General features: G+C 39.2%; 1 protein-coding gene across 3 annotated transcripts in view; it reads right to left on the minus strand.

Moving 5' to 3' along the window:
• Window positions 1-2,500: 2,500 nt before the first annotated feature.
• The window catches only part of rad52 (RAD52 homolog, DNA repair protein), a 12,809-nt gene continuing 2,895 nt past the window's right edge, over window positions 2,501-12,414 (minus strand). The window contains exons 3-11 of one of the 3 annotated variants that reach the window (XM_061894192.1): window positions 11,887-11,980; window positions 11,678-11,745; window positions 11,466-11,584; window positions 11,326-11,401; window positions 8,836-9,041; window positions 8,600-8,775; window positions 3,013-3,066; window positions 2,715-2,924; window positions 2,501-2,651 (exon numbers count right to left, since the gene is read on the minus strand). In XM_061894192.1, the coding sequence (XP_061750176.1) occupies window positions 2,596-2,651; window positions 2,715-2,924; window positions 3,013-3,066; window positions 8,600-8,775; window positions 8,836-9,041; window positions 11,326-11,401; window positions 11,466-11,584; window positions 11,678-11,745; window positions 11,887-11,980 (1,059 nt within the window). In that variant the 3' untranslated portion in view covers window positions 2,501-2,595. Of the gene's footprint in view, window positions 2,652-2,714; window positions 2,925-3,012; window positions 3,067-8,599; window positions 9,042-11,325; window positions 11,402-11,465; window positions 11,585-11,677; window positions 11,746-11,886; window positions 11,981-12,414 lie in introns of all 3 variants that reach the window. The other 2 variants (XM_061894190.1, XM_061894191.1) reach the window with 2 other exon arrangements.

Here is a 12,414-nt window from a genome sequence, read left to right on the forward strand (position 1 = left end):
TAAAACCAGCAGCGTTTTTGTCAAGTAGAGGATCTTTGTTAGTGTATTTTCCAGCAGCTGTTGTCAAATTGTGAATATTAGCTTCTTTTTTTTCCCAGCAGAGTTCTTGTCAAATAGAGGATCTTTGCTAGTGTTTTTTTTTCCAGCAGACATCCTCAAAACCAGCAGAGTTCTTGCCAAATAGATGATCTTTGCTAGTGTATTTTCATCAAATAGAGGATCTTTGCTGGGGTATTTTACAGCAGAGTTCTTGTCAAATAGAGGATATTTGCTAGTGTTTTTTTTTCCAGCAGACATCCTCAAAACCAACAGAGTTCTTGCCAAATAGATGATCTTTGCTAGTGTATTTTCCAGCAGAGTTCTCGTCAAATAGAGGATCTTTGCTAAGGTTTTTTTTTTTTTACAGCAGAGTTCTTGTCAAATAGAGGATCTTTGTTAATTTTTTTTTCCAGCAGACATCCTCAAAACCAGCAGAGTTCTTGCCAAATAGATGATCCTTGCTAGTGTATTTTCCAGCAGAGTTCTCATCAAATAGAGGATCTTTGCTAGGGTATTTTCCAGCAGAGTTCTTGTCAAATTGAGGATCTTTGCTAGTATTTTTTTTTTTTTCCAGCAGACATCCTCAAAACCAGCAGAGTTCTTGCCAAATAGATGATCCTTGCTAGTGTATTTTCCAGCAGAGAGTTCTCATCAAATAGAGGATCTTTGCTAGGGTTTTTTTTTTACAGCAGAGTTCTTGTCAAATAGAGGATCTTTGTTATGTTTTTTTTCCCAACAGACATCCTCAAAACCAGCAGAGTTCTTGCCAAATAGATGATCCTTGCTTGTGTATTTTCCAGCAGAGTTCTCATCAAATAGAGGATCTTTGCTAGGGTATTTTCCAGCAGAGTTCTTGTCAAATAGAGGATCTTTGCTGGTCTTTTTTTCCAGCAGAAATCCTCAAAAACAGCAGAGTTCTTGCCAAATAGATGATCCTTGTTAGTGTATTTTCCAGCAGAGTTCTCATCAAATAGAGGATCTTTGCCAGGGTATTTTCCAGCAGAGTTCTTGTCAAATAGAGGATCTTTGCTAGTCTTTTTTTTCCAGCAGAAATCCTCAAAAACAGCAGAGTTCTTGTTAAATAGAGGATCTTTGCTGGGGTATCTTCCAGCAGAGTTCTTGTCAAATAGAGGATCTTGCCTAGTGTTTTTTTTCCAGCAGACATCCTCAAAACCAGCAGAGTTCTTGGCAGATAGATGATCTTTGCTAGTGTAATTTCCAGCAGAGTTCTCATCAAATAGAGGATCTTTGGCAGGGTATTTTCCAGCAGATTTCTTGTCAAATAGAGGATCTTTGCTAGTCTTTTTTTCCAGCGGGAATCCTCAAAAACAGCAGAGTTCTTCTCAAATAGAGGATCTTTGCTGGGGTATCTTCCAGCAGAGTTCTTGTCAATTAGAGGATCTTTGCTAGTCTTTTTTTCCAGCAGAAATCCTCAAAAACAGCAGAGTTCTTGTCAAATAGATGATCTTTGCTGGGGTATCTTCCAGCAGAGTTCTTGTCAATTAGAGGATCTTTGCTAGTCTTTTTTTCCAGCGGGAATCCTCAAAAACAGCAGAGTTCTTCTCAAATAGAGGATCTTTGCTGGGGTATCTTCCAGCAGAGTTCTTGTCAATTAGAGGATCTTTGCTAGTCTTTTTTTCCAGCGGGAATCCTCAAAAACAGCAGAGTTCTTCTCAAATAGAGGATCTTTGCTGGGGTATCTTCCAGCAGAGTTCTTGTCAATTAGAGGATCTTTGCTAGGGTATTTTCCAGCAGAGTTCTTGTCAAATAGAGGATCTTTGCTAGTCTTTTTTTCCAGCAGAAATCCTCAAAAACAGCAGAGTTCTTGTCAAATAGATGATCTTTGTTAGTGTATTTTCCAGCAGAGTTTTCATCAAATAGAGGATCTTTGCTAGGGTATTTTACAGCAGAGTTCTTGTCAAATAGAGGATCTTTGCTAGTGTTTTTTTTTCCAGCAGACATCCTCAAAACCAGCAGAGTTCTTGCCAAATAGATGATCCTTGCTAGTGTGTTTTCCAGCAGAGTTCTCATCAAATAGAGGATCTTCGGCAGGGTATTTTCCAGCAGAGTTCTTGTCAAATAGAGGATCTTTGCTAGTCTTTTTTTCCAGCGGAAATCCTCAAAAACAGCAGAGTTCTTGTCAAATATAGGATCTTTGATGGGGTATCTTCCAGCAGAGTTCTTGTCAAATAGAGGATCTTTGCTAGGGTATTTTCCAGCAGAGTTCTTGTCAAATACAGGATCTTTGCTAGTGTTTTTTTCCCCCAGCAGACATCCTCAAAACCAGCAGAGTTCTTACCAAATAGATGATCTTTGTTAGTGTATTTTTCAGCAGAGTTCTCATCAAATAGAGGATCTTTGCTAGGGTATTTTCCAGCAGAGTTCTTGTCAAATAGAGGATCTTTGTTTTTACAGAAATTTGAAACAATGCCCTCTCGATGACACAACATGGAGACGAAAAGACTTTGGATGTTTTTTTATTAAATTGCAAAAACTTTGTGACACAACTCGAGCATAAAATGAAAGTCAGACTAGTCCAAGTCCGGGAGGTCCAGGTCACGAGTCCAGTCGGCGTTTCTTCAGGGACTGTCCGGCTCTGAAGGGACTTGTATCTGCAGGAAGACCACATCACGTCAGTGGAGGACCACTTCAAGCGACCCCTCATGACCTCTGACCTGCTCGGGATGGTTGCAGGTGGGACTTGGACTGTGCGTACGGTCCAAGACCCACGCCGGACGACGCCTGCTGGTCCGGCCGTCTCTGTGGGGTCTTGCTGCGGGTCTGCATCTTGTGGCTGCGTGGCGTGCTCAGCCCGGGGCCCCGGACCCTGGACACCTCCAGCTCCTCGATCCCATCCAGGGTGAAGTTCCAGAAGTCTGGATCGTCTGCAGACCAGGACCAAGACCAGGACCAGGACCAGGAGGACATGAGGTGTCGCCGTGGTGACAGAAGGAAGGAGAGATGGAAGACTACCTGCCAGAAGATGCTCTTTGCTTCCATCTGCTGAGTCAGCTCTCAACTCCTGACCTAGGAATATACACACAGCAGAGCGCTCCTGTCACATAGAGGATCTTTGACTATGTTTTGTAGACGCTTAAGAGATACCTGCAAAAAAATGCTTGTCAAAGATCCTCTATAAGACATACAATAGATCTCTATATGGACCTTCATCCAGCATTTTCACCAATAGTTGAACATAAAAAGATCACTCCTGTTTATAGAGGATCTTTGACTAGCATATATGCAGACTATGTTTACAAACAATGCACTCCTGTCATACAAATAATCTTTGACTAGTATTTTTATTTATTTTTAAATCAACAAGTCCTTAAAACACCAATGTGATCCTGTCAAATAGAGGATCTGTATGGGTTAAGAATGACACGTTTATAGAGGATCTTTGACTAGCATTTTTGTAGATTTTTAAAGGGTTACCTGCAAAAAAATGCTTGTCAAAGATCCTCTATAAGACATACAATAAATCTCTGTGTGGACCTTCGTCCAGCATTTTCCCCCAGGAGGTCCTAGAACAAAAAAAACATCACTCCTGTTTATAGAGGATCTTTGACTAGTATATCTGCAGAATATATTTAAAAACAACACTGCACTCCTGCCATATAAAGAACCTTTGACTGTTTTTTTTAAATAAACAGTTCCTTTAAATTCCAATGTGATCCTGTCAAATAGAGGATCTTTATGGGTTAAGAATGACGATACAACACGTTTATAGAGGATCTTTGGCCAACATATGGGTTGTGTCTGTATGGGTTAAGAATGAGGGTATGACACGTTTATAGAGGATCTTTGACCAACATATGGGTTGTGTCTGTATGGGTTAAGAATGAGGGTATGACACGTTTATAGAGGATCTTTGACCAACATATGGGTTGTGTCTGTATGGGTTAGGAATGACAATATGACACGTTTATAGAGGATCTTTGGCCAACTTATGGGTTGTGTCTGTATGGGTTAAAAATGACAATATGACACGTTTATAGAGGATCTTTGGCCAACTTATGGGTTGTGTCTGTATGGGTTAAAAATGACAATATGACACGTTTATAGAGGATCTTTGGCCAATTTATGGGTTGTGTCTGTATGGGTTAAAAATTACAATATGACACGTTTATAGAGGATCTTTGGTCAACCTATGGGTTGTGTCTGTATGGGTTAAGAATGACAATATGACACGTTTATAGAGGATCTTTGGTCAACATATGGGTTGTGTCTGTATGGGTTAAGAATGACAATATGACACGTTTATAGAGGATCTTTGGTCAACATATGGGTTGTGTCTGTATGGGTTAAGAATGACAATATGACACGTTTATAGAGGATCTTTGGTCAACATATGGGTTGTGTCTGTATTGGTTAAGAATGACAATATGACACGTTTATAGAGGATCTTTGGCCAACATATGGGTTGTGTCTGTATGGGTTAAGAATGACAATATGACACGTTTATAGAGGATCTTTGGCCAACATGTGGGTTGTGTCTGTATGGGTCAAGAATGACAATATGACACGTTTATAGAGGATCTTTGGTCAACATATGGGTTGTGTCTGTATGGGTTAAGAATGACAATATGACACGTTTATAGAGGATCTTTGGCCAACATATGGGTTGTGTCTGTATGGGTTAAGAATGACAATATGACACGTTTATAGAGGATCTTTGGCCAACATATGGGTTGTGTCTGTATGGGTCAAGAATGAAGGTATGACACGTTTATAGAGGATCTTTGGCCAACATATGGCTTGTGTCTGTATGGGTCAAGAATGAGGGTATGACACGTTTATAGAGGATCTTTGGTCAACATATGGCTTGTGTCTGTATGGGTTAAGAATGAGGGTATGACACGTTTATAGAGGATCTTTGGCCAACATATGGGTTGTGTCTGTATGGGTTAAGAATGACAATATGACACGTTTATAGAGGATCTTTGGCCAACATATGGGTTGTGTCTGTATGGGTTAAGAATGACAATATGACACGTTTATAGAGGATCTTTGGCCAACTTATGGGTTGTGTCTGTATGGGTTAAAAATGACAATATGACACGTTTATAGAGGATCTTTGGTCAACATATTGGTTGTGTCTGTATGGGTCAAGAATGAGGGTATGACACGTTTATAGAGGATCTTTGGCCAACATATGGGTTGTGTCTGTATGGGTTAAGAATGACAATATGACACGTTTATAGAGGATCTTTGACCAACATATGGGTTGTGTCTGTATGGGTTAGGAATGACAATATGACACGTTTATAGAGGATCTTTGGCCAACTTATGGGTTGTGTCTGTATGGGTTAAAAATGACAATATGACACGTTTATAGAGGATCTTTGGCCAACTTATGGGTTGTGTCTGTATGGGTTAAAAATGAGGGTATGACACGTTTATAGAGGATCTTTGGCCAACATATGGGTTGTGTCTGTATGGGTTAAGAATGACAATATGACACGTTTATAGAGGATCTTTGGCCAACATATGGGTTGTGTCTGTATGGGTTAAGAATGACAATATGACACGTTTATAGAGGATCTTTGGCCAACTTATGGGTTGTGTCTGTATGGGTTAAGAATGACAATATGACACGTTTATAGAGGATCTTTGGCCAACTTATGGGTTGTGTCTGTATGGGGTAAGAATAAGGGTATGACACGTTTATAGAGGATCTTTGGCCAACTTATGGGTTGTGTCTGTATGGGTTAAGAAAGACAATATGACACGTTTATAGAGGATCTTTGGCCAACTTATGGGTTGTGTCTGTATGGGTTAAGAATGACAATATGACACGTTTATAGAGGATCTTTGGCCAACTTATGGGTTGTGTCCGTATTGGTTAAAAATGAAGGTATGACACGTTTATAGAGGATCTTTGGTCAACATATGGGTTGTGTCTGTATGGGTTAAGAATGAAGGTATGACACGTTTATAGAGGATCTTTGGTCAACATATGGGTTGTGTCTGTATGGGTTAAGAATGAAGGTATGACACGTTTATAGAGGATCTTTGGTCAACATATGGCTTGTGTCTGTATGGGTTAAAAATGACAATATGACACGTTTATAGAGGATCTTTGGCCAACTTATGGGTTGTGTCTGTATGGGTTAGGAATGACAATATGACACGTTTATAGAGGATCTTTGGCCAACTTATGGGTTGTGTCTGTATGGGTTAAAAATGACAATATGACACGTTTATAGAGGATCTTTGGCCAACATATGGGTTGTGTCTGTATGGGTTAAGAATGACAATATGACACATTTATAGAGGATCTTTGGCCAACATATGGGTAGTGTCTGTATGGGTTAAGAATGAAGGAATGACACGTTTATAGAGGATCTTTGGCCAACTTATGGGTTGTGTCTGTATGGGTTAAAAATGACAATATGACACGTTTATAGAGGATCTTTGGCCAACTTATGGGTTGTGTCTGTATGGGTTAAAAATGACAATATGACACATTTATAGAGGATATTTGGCCAACTTATGGGTTGTGTCTGTATGGGTTAAAAATGACAATATGACACGTTTATAGAGGATCTTTGGTCAACATATTGGTTGTGTCTGTATGGGTCAAGAATGAGGGTATGACACGTTTATAGAGGATCTTTGGCCAACATATGGGTTGTGTCTGTATGGGTCAAGAATGAGGGTATGACACGTTTATAGAGGATCTATGGCCAACATATGGGTTGTGTCTGTATGGGTTAAAAATGAGGGTATGACACGTTTATAGAGGATCTTTGGCCAACATATGGGTTGTGTCTGTATGGGTTAAAAATGAGGGTATGACACGTTTATAGAGGATCTTTGGCCAACATATGGGTTGTGTCTGTATGGGTTAAGAATGACAATATGACACGTTTATAGAGGATCTTTGGCCAACATATGGGTTGTGTCTGTATGGGTTAAGAATGACAATATGACACGTTTATAGAGGATCTTTGGCCAACTTATGGGTTGTGTCTGTATGGGGTAAGAATAAGGGTATGACACGTTTATAGAGGATCTTTGGCCAACTTATGGGTTGTGTCTGTATGGGTTAAGAATAAGGGTATGACACATTTATAGAGGATCTTTGGCCAACATATGGGTTGTGTCTGTATGGGTTAAAAATGAGGGTATGACACGTTTATAGAGGATCTTTGGCCAACATATGGGTTGTGTCTGTATGGGTTAAGAATGACAATATGACACGTTTATAGAGGATCTTTGGCCAACATATGGGTTGTGTCTGTATGGGTTAAGAATGACAATATGACACGTTTATAGAGGATCTTTGGCCAACTTATGGGTTGCGTCTGTATGGGTTAAGAATGACAATATGACACGTTTATAGAGGATCTTTGGCCAACTTATGGGTTGTGTCTGTATGGGGTAAGAATAAGGGTATGACACGTTTATAGAGGATCTTTGGCCAACTTATGGGTTGTGTCTGTATGGGTTAAGAATGACAATATGACACGTTTATAGAGGATCTTTGGCCAACTTATGGGTTGTGTCTGTATGGGTTAAAAATGAGGGTATGACACGTTTATAGAGGATCTTTGGCCAACATATGGGTTGTGTCTGTATGGGTTAAGAATGACAATATGACACGTTTATAGAGGATCTTTGGCCAACATATGGGTTGTGTCTGTATGGGTTAAGAATGACAATATGACACGTTTATAGAGGATCTTTGGCCAACTTATGGGTTGTGTCTGTATGGGTTAAGAATGACAATATGACACGTTTATAGAGGATCTTTGGCCAACTTATGGGTTGTGTCTGTATGGGGTAAGAATAAGGGTATGACACGTTTATAGAGGATCTTTGGCCAACTTATGGGTTGTGTCTGTATGGGTTAAGAATAAGGGTATGACACATTTATAGAGGATCTTTGGCCAACATATGGGTTGTGTCTGTATGGGTTAAGAATGACAATATGACACGTTTATAGAGGATCTTTGGCCAACTTATGGGTTGTGTCCGTATTGGTTAAAAATGAAGGTATGACACGTTTATAGAGGATCTTTGGTCAACATATGGGTTGTGTCTGTATGGGTTAAGAATGAAGGTATGACACGTTTATAGAGGATCTTTGGTCAACATATGGGTTGTGTCTGTATGGGTTAAGAATGAAGGTATGACACGTTTATAGAGGATCTTTGGTCAACATATGGCTTGTGTCTGTATGGGTTAAAAATGACAATATGACACGTTTATAGAGGATCTTTGGCCAACTTATGGGTTGTGTCTGTATGGGTTAAGAATGAGGGTATGACACGTTTATAGAGGATCTTTGGCCAACATATGGCTTGTGTCTGTATGGGTTAAGAATGACAATATGACACGTTTATAGAGGATCTTTGGCCAACATATGGCTTGTGTCTGTATGGGTTAAGAATGACAATACGACACGTTTATAGAGGATCTTTGGCCAACATATGGCTTGTGTCTGTATGGGTTAAGAATGACAATATGACACGTTTATAGAGGATCTTTGGCCAACATATGAGTTGTGTCTGTATGGGTCAAGAATGAGGGTATGACACGTATCCACACTGACCTCTACTGGACGTGTACCCAATGGGGACCCCTTGGTTCTCAGCCTGGGTGGGATCATGCTTCAGCATCTTGGCCTCCATTTCTTTCCGGAACTTCTGCTGCAGCTGATGTTGGCGTATCTTGCGCAGCTGCTTGGGGTCGGTGTGCGCCTCGGACGCCACAGAGTCCAGCGTGTCTCTGACAAGGTGACGTGGTGGAGGTGAGCCGGAGGCTAGAACCAGGAGACCCTTCTCATACCTGGAGTCCCCGCTCTTCACGTGTCCACTGGATCCAGCGTTGGGAGTGTGAGTTTCCGACAAGGTCTCGCCACGGTCTAGGACTCTGGGTTCCGGCGGGGGGGCGGTGGCCTGGGCCTCTCGGACCAGACTGCAGAAGCGGGCTTTCTCCAGCGAGGGCTCCCTTTCGGAGCGCTTGGTGAGGGCCGGGTCTAGAGCGGGGAGCGGCTTTGTGCACAAGACATGAGTCCGGATCAGTCAGTCTAAAAATGTGTAGCATCTACTGTAGTGGTGCGCCAAGGAGCCACTTCATTAAAGTACAGGGTTTTATGTTACAACACGGTGTTACCGTTCAAACTGTGTGTTATGTTACAGTGGCTAAAAATATGAATTATACTTGTTAAATAAAACCTCTGCCTTGTTTTTAATGAATACTTAGGCCTACTACACTACCATATTTTAATGTCATTGTGGTAGTACTTAATGAATACTTAGGTTTAATACACTACTTTATTTAATGTTGTTATTAGTGTGGTACTTAATGAATACTCAGGTCTACTAAATACTGTATTTTAATGTTGTCATTATGGTGGTACTTGATGAATACTTATGTCTACTACACTACTGTATTTTAATGTCACTATGGTGGTACTTGATGAATACTTAGGTCTACTACACTACTGTATTTCAATGTTGTCATTATGGTGGTACTTAATGAATACTTGGGTCTACTAGACTACTGTATTTAATGTTATTGGTGTGGTACTTAATGAATACTTAGCTCTACTAAACTACTGTATTTTAGTGTTGTCATTATGGTGGGACTTAATGAATACTTAAGTCTACTACACTACTGTATTTAATGTCATTACGGTGGTACTTAATGAATACTTAGGTCTACTACATTACTTTATTTTAATGTTGTCATTGTGGTGGTACTTAATGAATACTTAAGTCTACTACACTACTTTATTTTAATGTTGTCATTATGGTGGTACTTAATGACTACTCAGGTCTGCTAAATACTGTATTTTAACGTTGTCATTATGGTGGTACTTAATGAATACTTAGGTCTACTACATTACTGTATTTTAATGTTGTCATTATGCTGGTACTTAATGAATACTTATGTCTACTACACTACTGTATTTTAATGTTGTCATTATGGTGGTAATCAATGAATACTTAGGTCTACTACACTACTGTATTTTAATGTTGTCATTATGGTAGGACTTAATGAATACTTAGGCCTGCTTCACTACTGTATTTTAATTTAATTATGATGGTACTTAATGAATACTTAGGTCTACTATACTACTGTATTTAATGTTGTTATTGGTGTGGTACTTAATGACTACTCAGGTCTACTGTATTTTAATGTTGTCATTATGGTGGTACTTAATGAATACTTAGGTCTACTACACTACTGTATTTTAATGTTGTCATTTTGGTGGTACTTAATGAATACTTAGGCCTACTTCACTACTGTATTTTAATGTAATTATGATTGTACTTAATGAATACTTAGGTCTACTATACTACTGTATTTAATGTTGTTATTGGTGTGGTACTTAATGACTACTCAGGTCTACTAAACTACTGTATTTTAATGTTGTCATTATGGTAGGACTTAATGAATACTTAGGTCTACTACACTACTGTATTTTAATGTTGTCATTATGGTGGTACTTAATGAATACTTAGGTCTACTATACTACTGTATTTAATGTTGTTATTGGTGTGGTACTTAATGACTACTCAGATCTACTACACTACTGTATTTTAATGTTGTCATTATGGTGGTACTTAATGAATACTTAGGTCTACTACACTACTTTATTTAATGTTGTTATTGGTGTGGTACTTAATGACTACTCAGGTCTACTAAATACTCTATTTTAATGTTGTCATTATGGTGGTATTTGATGAATACTTATGTCTACTACACTACGGTATTTTAATGTTATTGTGGTGGTACTTAATAAATACTTAGGTCTACTACACTACTGTATTTTAATGTTGTCATTATGGTAGTACCTAATGAATACTTAGGTCTACTTCACGACTGTATTTTACTGTCATTATGGTGGTACTTAATGAATACATGGGTCTACTACACTACTGTATTTGAATGTAATTATGGTAGTATTTAAAGAATACTTAGGTCTACTAGAATACTGTATTTAATGTTGTTATTGGTGTGGTACTTAATGACTACTCAGGTCTACTAAATACTGTATTTTAATGTTATCACTATGGTGGTACTTGATGAATACTTATGTCTACTACACTACTGTATTTAATGTCATTTTTGGTGGTACTTAATGAATACTTATGTCTACTACACTACTGTATTTAATGTCATTATGGTGGTACTTAATGAATACGTAGGTCTACTACACTACTGTATTTTAATGTATTTATGGTGGTATTTAATGAATACTTAGGTCTACTACACTACTGTATTGTAATGATTGAGAGGGGGAAAAAACAAGATGGCTTTTGAGCTCACCTGCTTGGGGATCTTGTTGATGGCCTGAAGGTAGGCTTTGTCCAGGATGCAGTTTCCAAGGGCGTTCCCGAAGCACCTAAGTGAAAACAAAGATGTATCCGACCATGACAGGAAGAACATTGACACCGTGGTTCCAGTACTTGAGCGCTCTCTTCATGCCGTCAGTGACGGCTTCCTTTCTGGCTTTCTCCAGTGACAAGGCTTTGGACTTAAGCCCCTCGCTGACTCCATAGCCTACATCCTCATGGAAAGACCCGTCCTAGTCAAAAAAAACCAACAACACACACGTTACAATCAGAGCATCTGTTGAAGTGAAGGATGTTTTATTTTTATTTATTTATTCCATACTAACTTTCAGCTGCACTTTGACAAAAGCGCTGACGCCGACGTAAAACCTCCCGTTGACCAGGTCGACGAAGTCTGCAAGGGAGGAGGAGGAGGAGAGGGAGTGGGGTCAGCGAACAGCAGGCTGCCTTGCTCCTGATGGCGGTTGTCACGGAAACGAGTTACTATGGCGACAGACAGACTGGAGGGTAGGGACGGTGGGGTAGGGGAGCGCACCAACGTTCTGCTGCGAGATGGAGTGAGACCATCCGTTATAGCCGAACATCTCATTGGCCAGGCTGACCACACGGTGGCCTTCAATGTAGCACACCTGCAAGAAAGGAGGGCGTTATATCAACTTGGTACTAATAGTTATATCAACATAGTACTAATAGTTATATCAACATGGTGCTAATAGTTATATCAACATGGTACTAATAGTTATATCAACATGGTACTAATAGTTATATCAACATGGTACTAATAGTTATATCAACATGGTACTAATAGTTATATCAACATGGTACTAATAGTTGTATCAACATGGTACTAATAGTTGTATCAACATGGTACTAATAGTTATATCAACATAGTACTAATAGTTGTATCAACATGGTACTAATAGTTATATCAACATGGTACTAATAGTTATATCAACATGGTACTAATAGTTATATCAACATGGTACTAATAGTTATATCAACATGGTGCTAATAGTTATATCAACATGGTACTAATAGTTATATTAACATGGTACTAATAGTT

The sequence above is a fragment of the Nerophis ophidion genome, linkage group LG03 (genome assembly GCF_033978795.1).
Source record: "Nerophis ophidion isolate RoL-2023_Sa linkage group LG03, RoL_Noph_v1.0, whole genome shotgun sequence".
In the NCBI taxonomy this organism is placed as follows: domain Eukaryota; kingdom Metazoa; phylum Chordata; class Actinopteri; order Syngnathiformes; family Syngnathidae; genus Nerophis; species Nerophis ophidion.